The sequence below is a fragment of the Ovis canadensis genome, chromosome 2 (assembly GCF_042477335.2).
Source record: "Ovis canadensis isolate MfBH-ARS-UI-01 breed Bighorn chromosome 2, ARS-UI_OviCan_v2, whole genome shotgun sequence".
Lineage (NCBI taxonomy): Eukaryota > Metazoa > Chordata > Mammalia > Artiodactyla > Bovidae > Ovis > Ovis canadensis.
Genome location: NC_091246.1, coordinates 148720133 through 148743879, shown reverse-complemented (window position 1 = coordinate 148743879; position 23747 = coordinate 148720133). Strand labels below are relative to the sequence as shown.

Genomic DNA, 23747 nt, shown 5'->3' with positions numbered 1-23747 from the left:
TCTTTTAACTGAGTAACTTAGTAATTCTCTATATATTGAAGCTTAAATTAGGATTATTTATTTGAATCTATTACTTCATCAATGTAATAACAATCTTTAATATATGGCAACGTAAGTCACCCCTCATTACTCTAATTTTTCTTCCAGATGAATTTTAGAATCATTTAGATTTATGTTGCCAATTTATTATCCCACTCATACTCTCATTGGGATAACACTCGATTTATTATTTCAACTTTCTTTTGTTTCTGTTAGTTTTCCTCATAGAAGTCTTATACATTGCTTATTACAGTTATTTCTAGGTACTTTTCTTTATTTTTATTGGAATCATGAATCATATTTCCTTAGATATATTTTCTAATCTTTTGGTCCACACAAACAAGTATTAACATTGGTTCATGGCTCATGCAGTTTAAAATCTGCACCTTCTGAACTCTAATTGAATCCATCTTATTGGTTGATTTTCTTGCATTTTTAGAGTACCACAGTAAGATGTGAAACTGATCATTTGCTCCATTGTTTAAAGATATGTACCTCTCTGTTTTCTGATCTAATTGGATCAGCCAACACTGTTCCAAAGAGAAGTGATAGAGGGATATTCCTTTCTTCTTCCTCTCTTCTGCTTGTTGTTAATGTGTGATTCCTACCTAAATTTTAATTTTTCTTTTATTTTTTTCAAAAATTGATTTTGAATGCTTATTCTAAGTTGCAGTACTCAATACGGCAGTTTTAGGTTATAGTACTTTCAACCTTTCTGAGTCTCCTTGTTTCAGCATCTCTAGGTGAGTTTGTATTAAATAATCTCCACAATCTCTTCCTGTCTAAAATTTATAATTATAAAAACAAATGCAAACCTAAACTACTGGGAAAGTCATGTACAAATAATGAAAGAGAAGATGACAGGAAAACAGCTATGGTAATGAAACAAGAGGAAGTATAAAATCAAATATTGTGATTCACAGATGTGACTGCGGTTGGTTGAATGAAGCTGTAAGAAAGGAAGCTGGCATTTCTTCATACTTTAACTCCACTTTGATTACAGGGAGAATTTTCAATCACCAATATTCTGGCTAGTTATATTATCATTAGTCAAGGGATAGTTCTCATATATGCAAAAACTAGAAATGATTTCAGATTCTACCTTTAGATTTATATTGCCAGTTTACATTGGTCTAAAACATACCTATCTACCTACACACTTGCTACGTTTGTGAAAGGTATCCTGGAAGTCAGACATCAAGGGGTATTATGTGCTTCCAACAAACAGAAAATGTATCCTTTAGGCTCATAACTTGAACCTAGGAATTCTGACACAGATGTTTTTATTTTGTTTAGTTTTGCTTTAAAGGTTACTTCATTTTTTTTCAGTGTTACTCAAAAGTAGGTTTATGTTCATGAATTCAGAAGCTTCTCTGAGTATATGTGATGTTTAGTTTGATTCAAAATTAAAATCTGATTAATAAATGGTCTTACCTACAATGGAGAGAATTACAACCACAAAATCGAAGATGTTCCAGCCTACAGTGAAGTAGTAGCATCTGAGAGAGATCAGTTTCAGCACACATTCTCCAGAGAATAGGATAATAAAAACCACATTGATCCAATATAAAACTTCAGTCATGTATTCACTTTGTCCCTCTTTTTCTACCATCATGGTTACCATGTTGAGGCAGATCAGAACCATGATGGCTATATCAAAAGCTTGGTTTGTTACTAGGTCAAAGATACATCCTTGGAATTTGTTCTGCAAAGAAACAAAAATGATAGGAAATTGTACAGTAAATTTTCCAAGTAGTATCCATAAATGCTTACATTAACAAAACAAATTTTAAAGGTATCTGTCTTCAAAACTTGCATAAATTATCCTTGGTTATAAGTTCTTGCTTTGTTTAAGGAATATTATCAATGGGCTAAATCTAAGTCAGAGTACATGACAGCTTGTTGTTGTTGACTTTCAGTGTACCAATTCTTCAATTAACCTTGTAAACTAACATTTGCTTTTAAGCATATCCACCCTAGTATGTCATATAGGAATTGCCAGGATTACAAGGTAGTTCTTTTTTACTAAGAAACTCTCAGAGAAAAAAGAAAAGAAAATCTCAGTTCCATTACCTAGAGTGTTTCAAGGTAATAAAATGACATCTCTAAATTTCTACTTTGTCACATTATTTTGAGTAATGTGTTGGCATTGTCTTACACTGGTATTACTGCTATAATATCAGAGATCTATACTTTCCTGTCTCTTCCATGTATAGAATATATACTTCCAAACATATCCATATTTAACATACCACTTTTCTTACCAATCTCACTGAACAGTACTGTGCTTTTCATGAAACTCAATTTCAAAATCACTTTATTGGTTGCATAGGCAAGTTTTAAGACACTCTATCAAGATCAAGTAGGGTACTGAGAAAATTAAATACTAGAGCTTCAAATTCATAGATTATGGTTCTGCAGGTCTGGGTGAAACCTGGCCATGTGTCCATTTAAAAAGTGCTGGATAATCCTCATGTAGGCAGCTGGTACTAAACATATTCCCATTTTTAGGATGCTCTGTCTTCATCCACAGCTTTGGTATACAGTGTTATACAAAACAGAAATTGAGATACATTATAATGCATTTAAATTTATTTTAACTGTTAGAGGAATATAAACCATTTAACTGCTAAGACTCACTATTTATATCTGAGCCTATTCTGTTCTTTGATCTTATGGCAGGATAAAGTTTAGATTCATGACCAGTCTAACTGCTTCCCTGGTGTTCTGTCTGTAGTAATATCAAAGTCTACAAGGTTGGTTTCACCTGACTGAAGACAGCTATCACTACATGCTATGACTACATCATAAAGTCATCAAGATAATCAAATTTCAGTCAAAAGTACATTTTATTTTGATTGTCTACAGACCGTTTGTGCTAACAGTAAGATGTATAGCTAATGTAGAGGTAAAAGCATATATAAACTATTTTTTCATTTTTATAGAAAAGGAAAATATATGAAAGAATATTAAGAGCTGTGATAGTGTTTAAAATACATATATACAGTTTTATAAGGACTTTTCTTTAAAATGTTAAAATTATACATTCATGTTTAAGAAATAATTATATATTAAAGATTAATTAAAATAATTTTAAAATTTACATGCTAAATATAATATTTTTTACCCCTGGCCGAGGTATTGGCTTTTGTGGTTTCTTGGATCCCAGCTTTTTCATCGCATTGTAATATTTCTTCTGTTCTTCTGTCATAAAGATATCTTGACCTCCAAGGTAAAGAAATAAAAATAAATCTAGTTAAAACCAGAATCATTTTCCAGCTATTCCTTCAGGTGATTATTCAGGTTAAAAATGTATTCATACAGAAATGAAATGTGTTTTCACTTCAGTAGCACACATATTAAAATTGGTACCATATAGAGATTAGTATGGCTCTTGAAAAGTATTCCTGTATGCTAAGTCAGTTTAGTTGTATTTGACTCTGTGCGACCCTATGGACTGCAGCCTGCCAGGCTTCTCTGTCTATGGGATTTTCCATGCAAGAAAACTGGAGTGGGTTGCCATTTCCTCTTTCAGGGAATCTTCCCAACCCAGGATCTAACCAGCATCTGCTATGTCTCCTGCATTAACAGGCAGGTCCTTTACCACTAGTACCACCTGGGAAGCTAATATATTGTTATATGTTAATTACACTTCAATTTAATAAAATGAAATGTATCTTATTATGTGCAAGGTAGCTATAAATCAAATCTATCTTAAAGGATTACCTACACATAGGGACATTTCTATGTGTATGTAATATAATATGCATAATATATAAAATATATGGATTACATGAAATAATAATTGGCTCACTTATTTTTTAGTAGCCTAACTTGTTTTGTTTTAAATGATATGCTGGTATCTCATTTTATCTGCTACTTGTCTCATCAGGCATTTCATTGCTAAATAACAAATATATCAGGAAGAGTGATAAGAAACAAAAGTAGTGAATAATAAGTTGGCTAATGTTTACTTATTAGGCATACTGGCTCATAAATAGTAGGGGCAAAAAGTAATAATATTTTTGTATTCACTTGTATTCATTTTATTATACCATATTCCTTTAGCAGAAAAATGAATATACTATATATGTTATTATAACACATTGATAGTGTACACAGACAAATATATTTGGTATACACATAATACATTTATTTACTTATTTACTAAAAAAACTTTCATTACCTTTTTAATTCCAAAGAAAGGAATTTCAACATAAATACTTATTGGGTATAAACAATATACATAATAGAGTTTTAGATGTTGAGGAAATTATCAATAGGGTTTCTGACTTGAAGGACTTTCTAATTGAATATACAACATTTAAGATTAACAGTAAATAAACTAACATCTAAATAAAGTTTTTGACCCTTTCTTCACTGTAGAAGTCTAAATCTCACACAGGAGACCTAGAAGCTTTGCCTATTCTTTTAAACTCTGTTGATTTCTTAAAATTATCTACAATTTATACAGATTCACGCACATTCCTTATTGACCTGAAATATAAACTTTTAGTTATGGCATAAATTAGCACAATCCATGTAATTAGGAATTTGGGGGGGAAATTTATAGTTCTGAAATCTTTACTTTACTTGTAGGGTCCTGGAGTTAAAGGTGATCTGGATATGGTTTCCCTTTGGTTTTCCTGGATTGCATTTTCTTATCTATCAAATACCTAATGAAAACCAGTCTTCCCTTTCTGTCTTATGTGTTTTAATTTACGTCTCCTCTAATTGATATGCAGTCTTTGTGTAACTTTGGTATTCATCTGATCTACTGATGTACAAGAGAGAATTTTCATGATAATGTCAAGAGAAACCTAAACCCTTCACCGTCTAGTGATGAGGGTTGAAAGTGAGTACATGCTAAGTTGCTTCAGTCATATCCAGCTCTTTGTGACCCCGTGTACTGTAGCCTGCCAGGCTCCTCTCTTCATGGGATTCTCCAGGCAAGAACATTGGAGTGGACTGCCATGCCCTCTTCCAGGGGATCTTCCCGACCACAGGATCGAACCCGTGTATCTAATGTCTCCTACACTGGCAGGCGAGCTCTTTACCTCTAGCGCCACCTGGGAAGCCCGAGGGTTGACTATCATAGCCTATTAATAACTTATAATTACATGTCTTGTCTTCTGTTGATGATACCCTGGTCATCAGGATAATGAAGAGCGGGATGAAGCTAAGAGGAGATTACAAAACACTCCAATAGAGAAACTTATGTTGTCATTTTAATTAACCATAGCTTATAAACACTGTGTGAAACACATCCCTTTAAAACCTATTTGGCAGACATTCTGTGAGTCAGGCTGGTCTTCACATGTTATGTCACAGACGTATTACATAGCAGTTAAAATCAACCCCCTTATGATTATACAGTGGAAGTGACAAATAGACTTAAGGGACTAGATCTGATGGATAGAGTGCCTGATGAACTATGGAATGAGGTTTGTGACACTGTACAGGAGACAGGGATCAAGACCATCCCCAGGAAAAAGAAATGCAAAAAAGCAAAATGGCTGTCTGAGGAGGCCTTACAAATAGCTGTGAAAAGAAGAGAAGTGAAAAGCAAAGGAGAAAAGGAAAGATATACCTATTTGAATGAAGAGTTCCAAAGAATAGCAAGGAGAGATAAAAAAGCCTTTCTCAGTGATCAATGCAAAGAAATAGAGGAAAACAATAGAATGGGAGATACTAAAGATCTCTTCAAGAAAATTAGAGATACCAAGGGAACATTTCATGCAAAGATGGGCTCAATAAAGGACAGAAACTGTATGGACCTGACAGAAGCAGAAGATATTAAGAAGAGGTGGAAAGAATACAAAGAATTGTACAAAAAAGATCTTCATGACCCAGTTAATTACGATGGTGTGATCACTCACCTAGAGCCAGACATCCTGGAATGTGAAGTCAAGTGGGCCTTACGAAGCATCACTATAAACAAAGCTAGTGGAGGTGATGGAATTCCAGTGGAGCTATTTCAAATCCTGAAAATGATGCTGTGTAAGTGCTGCACTCAAAATGTCTTCAAATTTGGAAAACTCAGCAGTGGCCACAGGACTGGAAAAGGTCAGTTTTCATTCCAATCCCAAAGAAAGGCAATGCCAAAGAATGCTCAAACTACCGCACAAGTGCACTCATCTCACATGCTAGTAAAGTAATGCTCAAAATTCTCCAAATCAGGCTTCAGCAATATGCGAACCATGAAATTCCAGATGTTCAAGCTGGTTTTAGAAAAGGTAGAGGAATCAGAGATCAAACTGCCAACATCCGCTGGACCATTGAAAAAGCAAGAGAGTTCCAGAGAAACATCTATTTCTGCTAATATTATTGACTATGCCAAAGCCTTTGACTGTGTGGATCACAATAAACTGTGGAATTCTGAAAGAGATGGGAATACCAGACCACTTGACCTGCCTCTTGAGAAATCTGTATGCAGGTCAGGAAACAACAGTTAGAACTGGACATGGAACAACAGACTGGTTCCAAATAGGGAAAGGAGTGTGTCAAGGCTGTATATTGTCACCCTGCTTATTTAACTTCTATGCAGAGTACATCATGAGAAACGCTGGGCTGGAAGAAGCACAAGCTGGAATCAAGATTGCAGGGAGAAATATCAATAACCATGGATATGCAGATGACACCACCCTTATGGCAGAAAGTGAAGAAGAACTAAAGAGCCTCTTGATGAAAGTGAAAGAGGAGGGTGGAAAAGTTGGCTTATAGCTTAACATTCAGAAAACGAAGATCATGGCACCTGGTCCCATCACTTCATGGAAAATAGATGGGGAAACAGTGGAAACAGTGAGAGACTTTATTTTGGGGGGCTCCAAAATCACTGCAGATGGTGATTGCAGCCATGAAATTAAGACACTTACTCCTTGGAAGGAAAGTTGTGAACAACCTAGACAGCGTATTAAAAAGCAGAGACATTACTTTGCCAACAAAGGTCCATCTAGTCCAGGCTATGGTTTTTCCAGTGGTCATATATGGATGTGAGAGTTGTACTATAAAGAAAGCTGAGTACAGAGTTGATGCCTTTGAACTGTAGTATTGGAAAAGACTCTTGAGAGTCCCTTGGACTGCAAGGAGATATAACCAGTCCATCCTAAAGGAGACCAGCCCTGGGTGTTCATTGGAAGGACTGATGTTGAAGCTGAAACTCCAATATTTTGGCCACCTGATGTGAAGAGCTGACACATTTGAAAAGACCGTGATGCTGGGAAAGATTTAGGGCAGGAGGAGAAGGGGACGCCAGAGGATGAGATGGTGAATGGCATCACCGACTCAATGGACATGAGTTTGGGTTAGGCTCCATGGGTTGGTTTTGGACAGGGAGGCCTGGCCTGCTGTGGTTCCTGTGGTCGCAAAGAGTCGGACATGACTGAGTGACCGAACTAATCTGAAGGTTGAATAATCTCACTCTACAAGAGTAATTCATTGGTTTGTTGTGAGGATCAATTAAGGTACTGCATTTCAAAGACTGAATAATTATTTATAATTCCTGTTGTTGTTATTAACCTTCCAAATAAGGTTACTGTTACTGAAAAGGGTTGATGTTACTTAGAATTTACTTACATGTACCAAAGTCTGTACTAGTCATTTGTGTAAATACATTGCATACATTCCCTTTTATAACTTGAACTCATTAATAACTTAAGTTCAAATTTTTAGAAGTGTATTTTCTGATGAACTATTAAAACCCAATCATCACATAGATTTGTTAAAGATAAAAACAGTATTTATAAGACTTAAGGACTAGTTTCAAAGACTAGTTTGAAAAACTAGGAAAGTGGGGTTGGCTATTAGAAAGAGGTATGGGTATTTGGTGGGTGTCCCAGGTGGCTCAGCAGTAAAGAATCTGGCTGCCAAGTGGGAGATGCAGGTTTGATCCCTGAGTTGGGAAGATCCCCTGGAGAAGGGAATAGCAACCCACTCCAGTATTCTTGCCTGGAAAATTCCATAGACAGAAGAACCTGGTGGGCTATAGTCCATGGGGTTGCAAAGAGTTGGACATGACTGATCAACTAACACTTTGACTTTCACACCAAACCGAGATCAAAGTGTTAAAGTTAAAAAGCACTAAGAGGCCACATTTCATTTTGGATGGGCTTTGCACTCAAACAGAACTTTGGATCCTAACTGCCAATGACCTAGTTCTTGATTTGAAACAAGCTGTTTACTCTTTATAGGCCTCGGTTTATACACACATACAAAGGTACCACTTTCATTTGTTTGTTCTATGGATTAGATGAATTCTTACACATTTTGTATAGCACAGGAGGCCTCCTACGTAGTAGGTTATTAACTGAAGACAGCTTGTTCCTGTCTTCTTTCATTCTCCAAGTAGGTTGGAAAGAAACTGTAAACTTATTCAGAAAGGGGCAGAAGATGAAACGCATGTTTCAAATGCAAATGAAACACTGGAAGAATGGTAGGGGATAACAGGAGCTGTCAGCGTTTTGAAATTAGTAATTGTGCCTGATGTTACTGGTAATGGTGTCTATTCATCCCATCTTCCTGCAGTGGCAATTCTTGTAAGAATAATATTTAAAAGCAAGGGGAGTAAAGCAGTGAGGGCTGTGGCGGTCCTGTCATGATCATACTGCTCTTTCTAGACACACGTGCAATTCATCCTCTATAGGAAATGTTACAGAACTATATACGTGTGCTTATGTATCACAGGTACACATATATAATGACGAAAGTAGGAAAAATAACTACACTGGAAATGAAGGTATAATTTATATATTTTTTTCAAGATTATTATTTATTTAAGATTCTCTGCCTAAAGGCATGAATATATGATAATACTAATTTTGACTGTCAGATATAAAATGTTAGAATGGAACAAGGAATTTTAAAAGTTCTTTGAAAAATAAACACCTGTGTTCAGAATGTAAGCATAAACAACACAATATTTACTACATTTTCCTTCACCCATGAACAGTCAATCATATCATGAATAACATTTCATTGCAAGTACATGTCTTTTTTTAGGTACTAAGCAAGTACCTGGAATCATTTCCTCTTGTTATTCTATACCTTATCCTTCTAAAGTCTCTTTTCCTGTGGGTGGTGCTACAGCCACAGTAACTCAGTTTACTTTGAGAAAACTGAGACTTCACAGACAATTTTTTCTCCTGCAAACCACAAACAATACTGTAGATCCTACCCCCTAAAATCTCTTAATTGAATGTATCCCCTATTCTCTAGTGGGCTTCCCAGGTGGCGCTAGTGGTAAAGAACCCTCCTGCCAATGCAGGAGACATGACATGGGATTCCACCCCTGGGTTGGCAAGATCCCCTGGAGAAGCTATGGCGACTCACTCCAGTATTCTTGCCTGGATAATCACACGGACAGTGGAGCCTGGTGGCTATGGTCCACAGGGATGCAAAAGGTCGGACATGACTGAAGCGACTTAGCACTCACACACACGCATTCTCTAGTGCTGCAAATGACTGATTTGGAGAATGAAGTGTGGTCTGCTGCTGCTGCTGCTAAATCACTTCAGTCGTGTCCAACTCTGTGCAACCCCATAGACGGCAGCCCACCAGGCTCCCCCGTCCCTGGGATTCTCCAGGCAAGAACACTGGAGTGGGTTGCCATTTCCTTCTCCAATGCATGAAAGTGAAAAGTGAGAGTGAAATCGCTCAGTCGTGCCTGACTCTTAGCGACCTTATGGACTGCAGCCTACCAGGCTCCTCCATCCATGGGATTTTCCAGGCAAGAGTACTGAAGTGGGGTGCCATTGCCTTCTCCGAAGTGTGGTCTAGGTCGCAGGTAAAGCAGAGTCTAACCTAGTCTTTGGGCTCTTACAGTCATTCTCTGCATCGATGATAGATTAATTTTTTTTAACTAAAGCTGGGTTTTCATAAATTCTGGGAAAAGAGACCTCAGAGTTGGATCTACGATGCAGCTACTTCTGAGCTATCCGATCATGTGCAAGGCACATAACCCCTCTGAGAGGTGACATGGGGATACTATGCCCTCTACACTTACAGAATGTGATGAAGATTACTGGGCAAAGTACTTTACACAGGATCAGACATGTCATCAAATCTTAATAAATGTGTATGCCCTGCTTGTACGTTCTTCCTCGTTCAAAATACTCCAATGACATCAGCTCCTATTGAAAAATATCTAATATGGCTTTTCAGATCTGTGCTCAAGCAAATCAAGACCTCTTACCATTTCTTTTCTCAAAACTACATCCCAGCTGGATGGTCTGGTATTTCGCCTGGATCGCTGCCTCCTTTATCATCACTGTGCATGTGCTCAGACATATCTCTGACCTGCTGTGGGCTACTTATCCTTTGCCTCCCCGTTGCTATGTGTCCCTTCATCCATCTTCCAAGGCCAGCTCAGTTGTCACATACATCATAAAAATGTTTTAGCTGTATCTAGCTTTCCTCTAACTGCCTGTTTATATTCCTTGTTAACTTCTTATTGCATTTATAACTACATCATATTACAGTATTTGGGGGGTAGAAAGGGGCCTAAATAATATACAAAATATATAAGATAAATTACTGACTATTAAAACCCTATCACTTACCAGGTGCATAATTTTGGTAAATCACTCAAAATCTCTGTGCCTTTCCTCATTTACAAGACAAAGTCTATAATAATAATCCCTCTTATGGCTCAGAACAGAATATAGGAACTATTTATGAAAAGCATTTTGAATAAATAAGTAGTGTACTGAGTTTTCTTAATCAAGTCTCCACAGGGAACACTGGGAAAAAAAAATCTGAACAGTTGATGTTTTGCTTAAAAATAATTAGGACTTTGTGGTCATTTAGTCGCTAAGTTGTGTCTAGCTCTTGTGACCCCATAGAGTGTAGCCCGTCAGGCTCCTCTGTCTATGGGATTCTTCAGGCAAGAATACTGGAGTCAGTTGCCATTTCCATCTCCAGGGGATCTTCTCAACTTAGGAATCGAACCCAGGTCTCAGGCATTGCATGATGATTATTTTCTGTGCAGAGATGAATGAGATTAAGCATATCCATCACTGGACACTAAAAACTACTTGGAAAATTAATGAAATTCTAATGAAGTAATTGACATTAAATTTCACATTATATTTTTTGGAAAAATAATGTTCACGTCTTTCAGGGCAATGACAGAAACTTGAAATACTTATCTTCTTTTTCTGTTGGTTGAAATTATCTATGATGACACCAATGAACAAGTTCAAAGTGAAGAATGACCCAAAGATGATGAAGATGACAAAATAAATATACATGTAGAGGCTGTATTCATAAATGGGCTGCTTGTCTACCTATGGAATTAACAAAAGTTAACAGTATGTTGACAACAGATTCATCATTTTCTTTCTCACATGCTCTGACAAGGAAATTCAAATAGTGCAATCCTAGGTAAATGTGGTTTTACAGAAGCCATAGTGTTGTTAAACTTCAACATAATCATTCTTAAACATTTATTCAATACTAAATATAATTTTCAAATAACTACAAAGGGCTTATCCACTTTCTTGGATTATAGGACAATGTAGTAAGTAAATTACAATCCGTGTTATTTCCAGAAAAAACGGTAAAAGAGATGATATCATTTATATAACTTTTGCCTTTTTAAATTTGATTATACAAATATCTTCACTAGCTTTTGTGATAATATAAACCAGTCAGTAGTTTTCAAAATTCCTTAGTGTGAGACTTATTTCACATTAACTCTTCCAAGGCACTTTAAAATATAAAAGCAGTAAGATGGATAAATAAAACATGTTATTTCATTTTTATTTTGATAAATATTTATTGAACACATTACTGCCAGGCTGAACTAAGTTCTCTATTTACATTTTCTAGCTGGATCCAGAGAACAGCCCCATGAGGTAGTGGTGAATTATTCTCTTTTTATAGATCAATAAACAGGCTCAGAGAGATAAAGTGGCTTGCTGCAAGTCTGATGCAAGCTTGTCTGATACAGCAGAGTCACAGAATTTAAGTCAATGCCACACAGGTAACCGAGGCAACTACCAGGTGGATTTTCTTCAGTGTGTGTGCACGTAGCAAGAGCTTCTTGGAGCTGCTGTTTGAAAACAGCCTAACTAAACAAAGAAGCTTTTCAAAACTGTAGAGTTTGGTGTTATGTTTACCAATACTTACGTTAACAGAATCAACTGCTGCATACATAATATCCATCCATCCCTTAAACGTTGCCTGTAAATATAACATTGATAGAATCTGAATGTGAAGCTCATAGTCTAAAATAGCCATAAATGAGTAAGTGTATTTAATATTTCAACATTTATTAAGTAATATTAAGGTAGTGAACTATACAGTCATCCCTTGGCACATGCAGGGGGGACTGGTTCCAGGGCATTCCCTGAAGATACCCAAATCTGCCCAGGCTCAAGCCCTTGCATCATGCAGATGCAAAGCCATGGATAAAGAGAGCCCGTTATATTTCAAGATACCAACTTAACATAAAGATGCTGTGTCAAGAAGAAACAGAGGGGGGCACATTGCCAAGTCACATTCTCAATCGCAGTCCCAGTGAATTTCCAGGTTGTTATAATTGCCTGTGAGTTTTGTACCTGAACTTTTATTTTTCCAGAGGGGGTGGAGAGTTTACAACTAAGTAAAGAAGTAATTTTTCTCCATATCTTAAGGATTTTCTGTACCCGTGGCAAGTCCTTCTGAGTTCCTTGTAGTGTGAAAGTAGTAGTCCAAAAAATGACTATTCATTTTTGGAGCAATTCAGAAGGCACAATGGCAGAGGGGTCAGGTGACTCTGAAAAGGTGATTATGGATTAATCACCTGTAGAGCAGTGCAATAGAGCCCATGCTTCTTAACTCATATTTATAGGCACATGTTTTAAGAAAGACCACTTGTGTTTTTTAAGTCACACAGTACTTTATCTTTAATTTTTAGTTAATAGCTATATGATAATGACAGTGCCTCCATCCAGTGTGCACTATATTATCAAGCATTCATATACTTACCACTTGAAGTAGAGACAGGTAACCAAGTCCAACATTATCAAAGTTCACTTTTAGGTTTTTCCATCGCACATTTTGACTAACATTCATAAGCGCAAGACAGGCAGAACGGTTTTCAACTTCATTCGTAGGAAACCGTAGTCCATTTGTGGTGTTAATACACTCATAAAACTTCCCAGCAAACAAATTTACTCCCATGATGCTGAATATCAGCCAGAATATGAGGCACACAAGCAGCACATTCATGATAGAAGGAATTGCGCCGATGAGTGCATTCACAACCACCTAGCATTCAAAACAAAGAAAAGAATGATTAGGACCAGTAAGGATGTTAAATAGGCAACATTAATGAAACATTATGCAGAATTTAAAAAGTTAGAAAAGCTACCCTTACATGTTTAAGACATAAGACTTATTGAATGCCTACTACATGCTCAGCAGTGTGCTAAGCAGGACAAAATGAGACAGGAGCCCTGTGCTCAGTGAGTTTATAAAAATACATGAGGATCACACAGTGAAACTATTAGCAACAACACAAAACAATTTACTAAGATTAAATGACAGTTCAAATAAATTAAATAAATAAAAGAATAAACCAAAAACCTGATGTATGTAAGGTGAAGTCATAAAATCTGCATGCTCTAGAAAAGAAAGAAATGTATAAATATAAATGATTAAATAAGCAAAATGTACATTTAAAGGTTCATAGTCCTAGAATTACCAGTGCTAAAATTCTTCCATGTAAACCATTACTGTATATAAGCTGGAATTAAGACTGGGAATCTTTTTGTGGTTTGAACACCTTAGATTTAATTGGTTCTGCTAGTTATGTGATGGGGCTTCCCGGGTGGTACTAGTGGTAAAGAACCTGTCTGCCAATGCAGGAGACATAAGAAACTCAGGTTCGATCCCTGAGTCGGGAAGATCTTCTGGAAGAGGGCATGGCACCCCACTCCTGTATTCTTGCCTGGAGAATTCCATGGACAGAGGAACCTGGTGGGCTGCATCCATAGGGTCTCAAAAAGTTGGACACAACTGAAATGACTTAGCATGCATGGACACTAGTTATGTGATACATAAATATATTTGAGATCTTAGGATCCCTGTTTCCTCATCTGCAGAATGAGAGCAATCTTTTCAAATTTATTATTCTAACTTTAAAAAGCACTTTACATATAAGCCTTGGCTAAATATAGACAGAGTTAGTCTCAGCTAACACAAAAATGCAATAGTTTATCTTTCATGCTCCCTTTATTTCTGCTTTTCAGCCATTTCTACTACTACCTGTCACCAATGCCTCTTTATACTGCACGGCAACTACTCTAATATTTATCACTCTCTCAGTTCAGTTCAGTTGCTCAGTCATGTACAACTCTTTGCGACCCCATGAACCGCAGCACGCCAGGCCTCCCTGTCCATCACCAACTCCTGGAGTTCACTCAGACTCACGTCCATCGAGTCAGTGATGCCATCCAGGCATATCACTCCTTAGATTTTCTTAATTACCTCATCTTTCCAAACTTACTATCTTCTTAAACTTTGGGGACAAATGCATTAAAGACTAACTTGATAAGTAAAAAGCATATGTTCCCTCTTTTTTTGCAATATGTTGAGCAGGTTCTCAGGACGTTTCCAAAAGGGAAGACATTAAGGATCCCTGATTACTTTAGAGATTGTCTGGAGCAGGAGTTGGCAAACGCTGTCTTAAATATTTTTAGGCTTTGCAGGTCATATGATCTCTGTTGCCACTATTCCATTCTGCCATTGCAGCAACAGACCAGACATAAACCAGTGGGTGTGGCTATGATCCAGAGGGCCTTCCAGGTGGCTCAGAGGTAAAGAATCTGCCTGCCAGTGCAGGAGTCACAGTTTTGGTCCCTGGGTTCAGAAGATCCCTCGGGGAAGGAAAGGGCAACCCACTCCAATATTGTTGCCTGGAAAAACTCCATGGACAGAGGAGCCCAGTGGGCTACAGTCCATGGGGTTATACAAAGAGCCAGACACAACTTAGTGACTGAAGAATGCAACGTGATCCAAAGAAACTTCCTTTATAAAACAGGCATCCAGCCTGTGGGCTTTGGTTGTTGACTCTTGATCCAGAACTACAGTTACTACCCTGCGATTCATGGACCTGTAGAGGTTCCATGCGGGCATGAGATTATATGAAAATATTCTGGGCATGCTTTGCTTATGGAGATGATTTATACTTTCACAAGAGTTTTATAGTGCACATCACCCCCAAAAGGGTTAGAAAGAACAGGATTAGAGAGTTCAAACTGGTCAGCTATGATTCAAACCTGCATTTTTACCCTCATTTCCTTTACCTTCCCACTATGCTTATCACCTAGGTGTGCTGATCCTTCTAGCCGCTGCTCAAACACCCCTTGCTTATTCAACTCTGTCCTTCTCTACCAAGTTGCACCTCTGCCAGGAATGCCCACCTGCCTGTGAGCTAGGGCCCATTCTTTAAGTAATGGCTCCAAGGTCACCTCCTTATGAAGCCCCTCCCAGGTCTCCCTAGGCAGCCACTTCCATCTTGACTCCTCTAGCACTGGGTGCTTACTGTTTATAGCAGATGCCACAGAATAACTGATATTCCCCTGTCTATCTCTCCATGGACATTGTCCTGACTCACTCCCGGGGGGCTGGGGTCTATTTACCGTTGTACTTCTTTTATAGAACAAAATTTGACTCATAGTTGGTGTTGAAAATGTTTGCTGAAAGAATGCACATTATGATGGATCTCTGAGGGAGATGGATATATGTTGTTCTGATGAGAAGCCATTTGGAGAAGTCAGTAAGTTCCAGAACCTCAAGTCTTCTCAAAGGAAGCTAACTATAAAATGTCTCCAATCATATTCTTTAAAATGACCCTGCATTGTGAAGAAATGTCCCTTTTTTTGGTCTGGCTAATAAACATAACTAAATAGATACATTCGTCACTCTAAATATATTAAAACATTCTCCTTCATCCTATTCACCTGTATTACAGATGGAGAACAAAGAACAGGGTAAAATAATGGACTGACTTAATCACTGAGGGAAGTAGTTTTGTTGGTCAAAGTATATTCCTTGATCATGAAAATGTCACAAGTGCTCCGCTTGAGTCCACGGATCAGTGAGAAGTTCTGATGGCAACATTCTATATACTAATGCTCAAAGAGCAAAATTAATGTCAATTCCAATATTACCTTTGTGTATAAAATGAAACGTAATTTTTCAGTTCTTACATGACAAACAGGAATTGACTTTTACTTATGAAAAATTTTTTTTTTTTGTATAATGATCTCTCATATACATTGGAACAATATGTACTGGATACACTAACTAGCTGAGGTTACAGTCTTAATTAGGTTAGCAGGAATATCAATGAAGATCTGCTAGGCTAAAAGATGTCTACCATTCCCCTGAGGCTTCAGATTTCTGAGCCCCACTCCAGAGTTTATCATTCAGCAGATCTAGGGTGCATTCAGGAATTTACATTTCTAGTAAATCTTCAGATGATGCTGACTACATTTAGAGAAGCAGTGAGCTAGATTAATCGGCATGTTAAATTGTTCAGAGACTACAGAGAGGCAGTCAGATAAATAAGTATGATGCAATATAATAAGGATTTTATGTGTTTGAACACATAAAAAGGATGCCCAGTTATACCTGGATAGACAAGGCACATTTAAATTTAGGTCTAAAGTATAAGTAGGAATTTGCTATATTGATGAGTTAGAGTTGAGACGGGGAGGGAGAAGCATTCCCAGCCAAGAGAATGGAGGCATGAAAAAGCAGGAACGTATCTGGAGAAGAAATTTGAGGGGAATAGCAACAAATGAGGGCATGGACTAATTAGAGAAAATAAACTCACTGTCCTCTTATCCTCTATGTATTTTATGAAGAAGTTGCTCATTTCATACAGCCCTAAAGTTAGGTTTCTGGTAGTCATTATTTATCTCACCTGCTTTGTTTCTGAAAAATGAATCAGTTTTCAGGCACTATACAGTCTAGTGCCAATTAAATTAACTCAGAGCTTCCATTTTCTCAAATATAATTTGGAGATATTTCCATTTTCATTGAACCATATATTTCAAGAATGAAATTTAAAGTGATGCCTGATGCTACTTCTCTGTCTTTTCTTATTCTTCCTACCCAGAGTGACTCCTTAAAAACATATTATTTAAGCACCTGACACAGGCAAGTTCTTCATGACTTGTATATGAGAGATGCTGTCAGGACTAATAGTGTCCCCTTCATTTGCATTTCTTACCATAGGAAAGATTTTCATTTAGGAAGGGAAAAGTAACTTACTTGAATCACTGCCTAACAATATAATATGAAGGAGGCATTACTATATTTCATTTACTCTTTGTTAAACAATATGCACTGAAATGTATATATATGCACATGTATACACACTTATTTATATAGACAGATTGTACATATGTATACATATGCACATGTATATAAACAGTCCATAATTCCCAATTACCCATTTTTCATATTTCATACTCTATTAAGAAATATGAATATATTATCAAGTTTAGTATTTTCTTACCCTCATTCCTTCAAATCTAGATAAAGCTCGCAGAGGTCTTAAAGCTCTAAGTGTCCGGAGGGATTTAATGGGACCAAGATCTGAGTAGCCAAGAGTGTTTGCGACTAATGTAACCAAAGAAACCTGCAAAAAAGAAAATTTTCATTAATCAAAAATGTCATTTAATCATTTCAATTAAATAATAATGCATGATGAGAACAAGTCAATTTTATTTAATTATTTTTTATTAATTAATAAAAATTTATTGGTGTTCCCAATCCTGAACACCCTTCCCACCTCCCTCCTGAGCAACCAACAAAGGTCCATCTAGTCAAGGCTATAGTTTTTCCAGTAGTCATGTATGGATGTGAGAGTTGGACTATAAAGAAAGCTGAGTGCCGAAGAATTGATGCTTTTGAACTGTGGTGTTAGAGAAGACTCTTGAGAGTCCTTTGGACTGCAAGGAGATGCAACCAGTCCATTCTAAATGAGATCAGCCTTGAATGTTCATTGGAAGGACTGATGTTGAAGCTGAAACTCCAATACTTTGGCCACCTGATGTGAAGCACTGACTCATTTGAAAAGACCCTGATGCTGGGAAAGATCGAAGGCATGAGGAGAAGGGGACGACAGATGGTTGGATGGCATCACCAACTCAATGGACATGAGTTTCAGTAAACTCTGGGAGTTTGTGATGGACAGGGAGGCCTGGCATGCTGCAATCTATGGGGTCGCAAAGAATCAGACATGACTGAGCGACTGAACTGAACTGAAGAGCAACTCAACAAGAGCAACATGATTTGTATATAAAGTTATCTACAAATTGTCTAAAAATTGGTTAAAATAGATGTCTTTTTAAGGAAATAGATTTAAATGAAAGTTAACCAGAAAAAAAGAAAATAGAAGGAAAGAAATTTATTTCTTATATCTGAAAAATAAAATCACATATGCTTTTCATACTTTTGTAGGTTTTTCACTTGCTTGTTAATTCTGAACATTTAATTAAAGCAACTATCAAAATTTCAGTTGGAATAAATTCCAGGGTATCTTCTTGGGCTCTAAAATCACTGTAGATGGTGACTGCAGCCATGAAATTAAAAGATGCTTGCTCCTTGGAAGAAAAGCTATGACTAACCTAGAAAGCATATTACAAAGCAGAGACATCACTTTGCAGACAAAGGTCTGTATAGTCAAAGCTATGGTTTTTCCAGTAGTTATGTACGGATGTGAGAGTTGGACCATAAAGACAACTAAGTGCAGAAGAACTAATGCTTTCAAATTGTGGTGCTAAAGAATACTTTTGAGAGTCACTTGGACAGCAAGGAGATCAAACTAGTCAATCCTAAAGAAAATCAACCCTGAATATTCATAGAAGGTACAGTTGCTGAAACTGAAGCTCCAATACTTTGGTCACCTGATGCAAAGAGCCAACTCACTGGAAAAGACCCTAATGCTGGGAAAGCCTGAAGGCAAAAGGAGAAGGGGGTGGCAGAGGATGAGATGTTTAGATAGCATCACCAACTCAAGGGACACGAGTTTGAGCAAACTCTGGGAAATAATGGAGGACAGAGGAGCTTGACGAGCTACATGCAAAGAGACACGACTTAATGACTGAACAACAATAATGAACTGTGTGATTCTAAAGCTAAGTCCAAAGAGTGTGGCATTCACTCAGCCAAATTTATGTCCTAGTATAGACCTTATTCAAAAGTATTCTGAAGACTTATGATTTTGAAACGAGGCAAATTTTCTACAAGATTTTTCTGCCCTACAGTTTCTCAGAATCAGCAGCAAAGATTTTCCCAGCAATAATTTGTGGGACAAAATCTCAATTGTACTGAAGACGGCTCACTAATAGGTGATCTCACTGGCTTCACAATCAGTACAGGCATACAAGAACTTCATCATGTTAGATGACCCTCCACAATTGCCACAACCAGTGTCCAACAGAAATCTGTGTTCTTATCGTAAGTTATCTCAGAAGAAAAAACATGGAGGAAAAAGCAATACACATTTTGGTAAGGAACAATGAACTCCTCAATGACCTGAAATCTGGAACTGTAGTCTTTGAATAAGATCCATTTAAAGTATCCATTGTTTCACACTGTGTGCAATAAGAGGCCATGACTAAGAACAATATCTGTAATGCAGTTCATTGGGGTTAAGTAATGACTGAAAGATTCAATTTTCCAGGGAAGATTAGGAGCTAATCAAGAGTCAACTTCCTTATGTTTAACTATTGAAGGAGTAGAAAAAGTTATCAGCTCACTACTGCTGCTGTCAGAAACACAGTGAACTAATTTTTGAATCAGGATGTGTGGTGAAGTGTTTTGCTTTCACATAGCTATCATACTTCAAAATGTCTCACTAAATGTAGTGTAACTGTTTCTTTTTAGGTCCTCATGCTATATATCCCTCTTGCCTGGAAAATCCCATGGACAGAGGAGCCTGCTGGGCTGCAGTCCATGGGGTCACGAAGAGTCAGACACGACTGAGTGACTTCACTTTCACTTTCATGCATTGGAGAAGGAAATGGCAACCCACTCCACTGTTCTTGCCTGGAGGATCCCAGGGACGGGGGAGCCTGGTGGGCTGCCATCTATGGGGTCACACAGAGCCGGACACGACTGAAGCGACTTAGCAGCAGCAGCAGCTATATATCCTGCATTCCTAACTAATCCTCATATCACTTTTAAATTCACCTAATCTTTCAGGTCCATTAGTTTCCACTTAAGTATGTTTAAAAAATAGGTGTACTTTTAAGTTAGAACAATAAATGTTCTTTTTTTTTAATAAGCAAAATGAAATCAGTTCTGATGAGATGGATGAAACTGGAGCCGATTATACAGAGTGAAGTAAGCCAGAAAGAAAAACACCAATACAGTATACTAACACATATATATGGAATTTAGGAAGATGGCAATGACGACCCTGTATGCAAGACAGGGAAAGAGACACAGATGTGTATAACGGACTTTTGGACTCAGAGGGAGAGGGAGAGGGTGGGATGATTTGGGAGAATGACATTCTAACATGTATACTATCATGTGAATTGAATCGCCAGTCTATGTCTGACGCAGGATGCAGCATGCTTGGGGCTGGTGCATGGGGATGACCCAGAAAGTTGTTATGGGGAGGGAGGTGGGAGGGGGGTTCATGTTTGGGAATGCATGTAAGAATTAAAGATTTTAAAATTTAAAAAATAAAAAAATAAAATTAAAATGTCTATTATAATCTGAATAACCCCTAAGGAAATGGTTAACCTGATCTCCAAACCACTGTTAAGTGAGTGCTATTATATTGAATAAATGCACATTATTGAGAAAATTAAATGCAGTCTGTAATTGAGAAGAACAGCTACATATATGCACATATTTATCTTTCTACTTATGTATACATGTATATAAGCATGATATATGCCCCTCCTGAAGAATAATGGTCAGTCAAGCAAGTTTCAAATAATCAGGAACCTTGCAGATATCAAACAAGTCCATCCTCTGAATATCAAATCATGAGTGGTTCTAAAAGCTGAATAGGCACCAGAATCATCTGGAGGGTTTGTTACCATAGTTTTGCTGGGTCCCAACACCATTGTTTCTGATTTAGTAGGACTTCAGTGGGTTCTGAGAATTCACATCTTTGACAAGTTCCCACCCACATGTGCCAGAGATGTTGGTTCAGGGATTACACTTTGAGAGCAACTGTGCTAGATAGATAAATTTCTGTTTTTGAGATATTAAAAAAAATCTCAACTCTTCCTCTAAATCCATATGCCTAGATGTGTGTGAATATTGTGAATATTGAGCGGAGTTCTGCTCTGTTGCATTATTAAAATATTTTATATACATATACATATATTATACATATTATATGTATATATAACTTATTTAGCTTTTTGAAAAATATTAAAAAAATTCAAATTGAAGCTATATAACTTTCCTGAATTCTGCATATTACATACTCCAAAATATTGAGAATCACACTTCAGGTTTTCAAAATACAAACAAATTCCATTATTAAATAGCCATATCCCTTTATTAACTAAAAATAAATTCAACTTTGCTTGTAAACTTTTTTTCTTAAACTGAGAGATGAGCAAAGTTTGGGATAATATTTTAAGAAGTTTGTGAAGATCTTAAATATTTTATAAACATTTTTAGAAGACTCAATCATAATTACAGGTTAAAAGATCTACATTCTTTCTGTTACTTCTCATTTTGGCTAGCCTTTCTTTAAAACTATTATATTGCAAAAGTATTCATCTTACTATTCATTTTTCTAGGCAGTAACTATGTAACATATATATTAAAAAGGTGAATCAAAAATTCAAATATGAAATTATTAGTATAAGTATCAAAAATCAAATTTCTCATAGAGGAAGTCTGAGAGAACACAGGAGATTATAAGGTATAGCTATGCCTTGGAAAAAACTTTTTTGCATATCACCTATCTAAATATGATTAATACACAATATTAGTGAGATTTTTCAGACCTCTTATTATTAAGAATAAACCGTCTTTAAAATTTACTCAAAAGTACCTACATCGACAATTAAGAAATCCAGCCAACACCAGGCATTGGTGAAATAGGTTTTGTAACCATATGCTACCCATTTTAGAAGCATTTCCAGAATGAAGATATAAGTGAATATCTTGTCAGCATACTCCAGGATAATCTTAATGGTCTTTTTCTTTTCAATGTATATATCTTCAAAAGCCTGTGAAAATAACATTCAAATTTAAATTCGGTACAACTTAAAGCTTATGATTCAAGACCAAAACAGGAAGTGAAATTCTGATAAAGAGATCATTGACATATTATACTATTATGGGCCTGCTGACTTTCTTCTGGTTTAGTTACAGTGGAACACATGTGCTTCCAAGTAAAGGGAAAAAAAGAAAGAAAGTCTGTTGCTAAGTTGTGTCCTACTCGGCAATCCCATGGTCTGCAGCCCTCTGTCCATGGGATTCTCCAGTCAAGAATACTGGAGTGGGTTGCCACTTTCTCCTCCAGGAGATCTTTCCATCCAGGGAATCAAACCTGGGTTCCTGCATCTCCCATACTGCAGGCGGATTTTTTTTTTTTTTTTTTACCACCGAGTCACCAGTCTGCCCGGTAGATGTAAGAGACGCCAGTTTGAGCCCTGGGTTGGGAAGATCCTGAATCCTTCAGGATTGAGAGACCTATCCCATTCTCATCCACTCCAGTATTTTTGCCTGGAGAATCTCATGGACAGACAAGCCTGGCCACAGTCCACAGGGTTGTAAAGAGTCAGTCACAACTGAAGCGACTTAATACTCAAGCACACACGCAGGCGTAACACTTAGTTCTCATCAGTACAGGTGGCTGGTCACCAGAGGTCAGGAGAAATAGGGTGCAAAAGAATGAAATTACTTATAGTCCTATAAAAGAACCATGATCTCTGACTCTTTCAGTGATTTCCACTATCTGACACCCCTACACTCTCCTACAAACTAGTAAGTCCTAATAATTTAAGACATGATTCCAGGGTCAGCCCCTCCTATAAATCTCTCTCACCCTGCACTCTTCTTCAAGCCAGCAGTAGGATTTAGAGCCTCTCCTTCAGCTCTTATGTGTTTATGAATTCTCAATACCTAGCTCTATGTCAAGAACACAACAGGAAAGTTTTGTGAAATGAATCAGTGCTGTAGCTTAATAAGGCTATAGTGCACAGAAGATGGTTTCTTTCTTTGAATTTTTCACCAACCCTTTATCATTCATTAAAATCTTCAGCTCCACTAATATCTGTTATATTCATTCCATCAATGTGACACCTTTTGATACTTCCCAAGAACTTTCAGTGAGTGGTAGATGATGATACTATGGTTACAGCCACAAAGTCCTTGAGAAATAGTTTGAATGGACTTAAAGAACTGAGTTAACTGAAGCAACTGAAAATGACTGCTGACCTAGACAGGTCTAAAGGATTAGGATTTTCTCTTTCAAGTTTAAACAATATTCACCTTGTTGGAGAAAATTAAAGCAAAGGACCTTCATCTATAGTGGTTAACAGTGGTCTACTTGTCCACAGTTATGGATTTGTGCCATTCTTATTCTTCTTATTCCAAGTTTTTCTATCAATACTTTAAATATAATCCTTAGCACTTTTTACAAAAGGTTATTGTCAATATTGAGGAAACAGAAGTTGGGATACAGAGAATGGACAGACCTACTAAGATGTTGAGAGAAGGTTCTAGCA

General features: G+C 37.0%; 1 protein-coding gene across 1 annotated transcript in view; it reads right to left on the bottom strand.

Annotated features, from left to right (window-relative positions):
* SCN9A (sodium voltage-gated channel alpha subunit 9) overlaps positions 1-23747 on the bottom strand; it is a 166473-nt gene that overhangs the window by 5703 nt on the left and 137023 nt on the right. The window contains exons 20-26 of the mRNA XM_069574300.1: positions 22071-22244; positions 17549-17671; positions 13006-13287; positions 12166-12219; positions 11184-11321; positions 3167-3271; positions 1474-1744 (exon numbers count right to left, since the gene is read on the bottom strand). Coding sequence (XP_069430401.1) covers positions 1474-1744; positions 3167-3271; positions 11184-11321; positions 12166-12219; positions 13006-13287; positions 17549-17671; positions 22071-22244 — 1147 coding nt within the window. The remainder of the gene's footprint in view (positions 1-1473; positions 1745-3166; positions 3272-11183; positions 11322-12165; positions 12220-13005; positions 13288-17548; positions 17672-22070; positions 22245-23747) is intronic.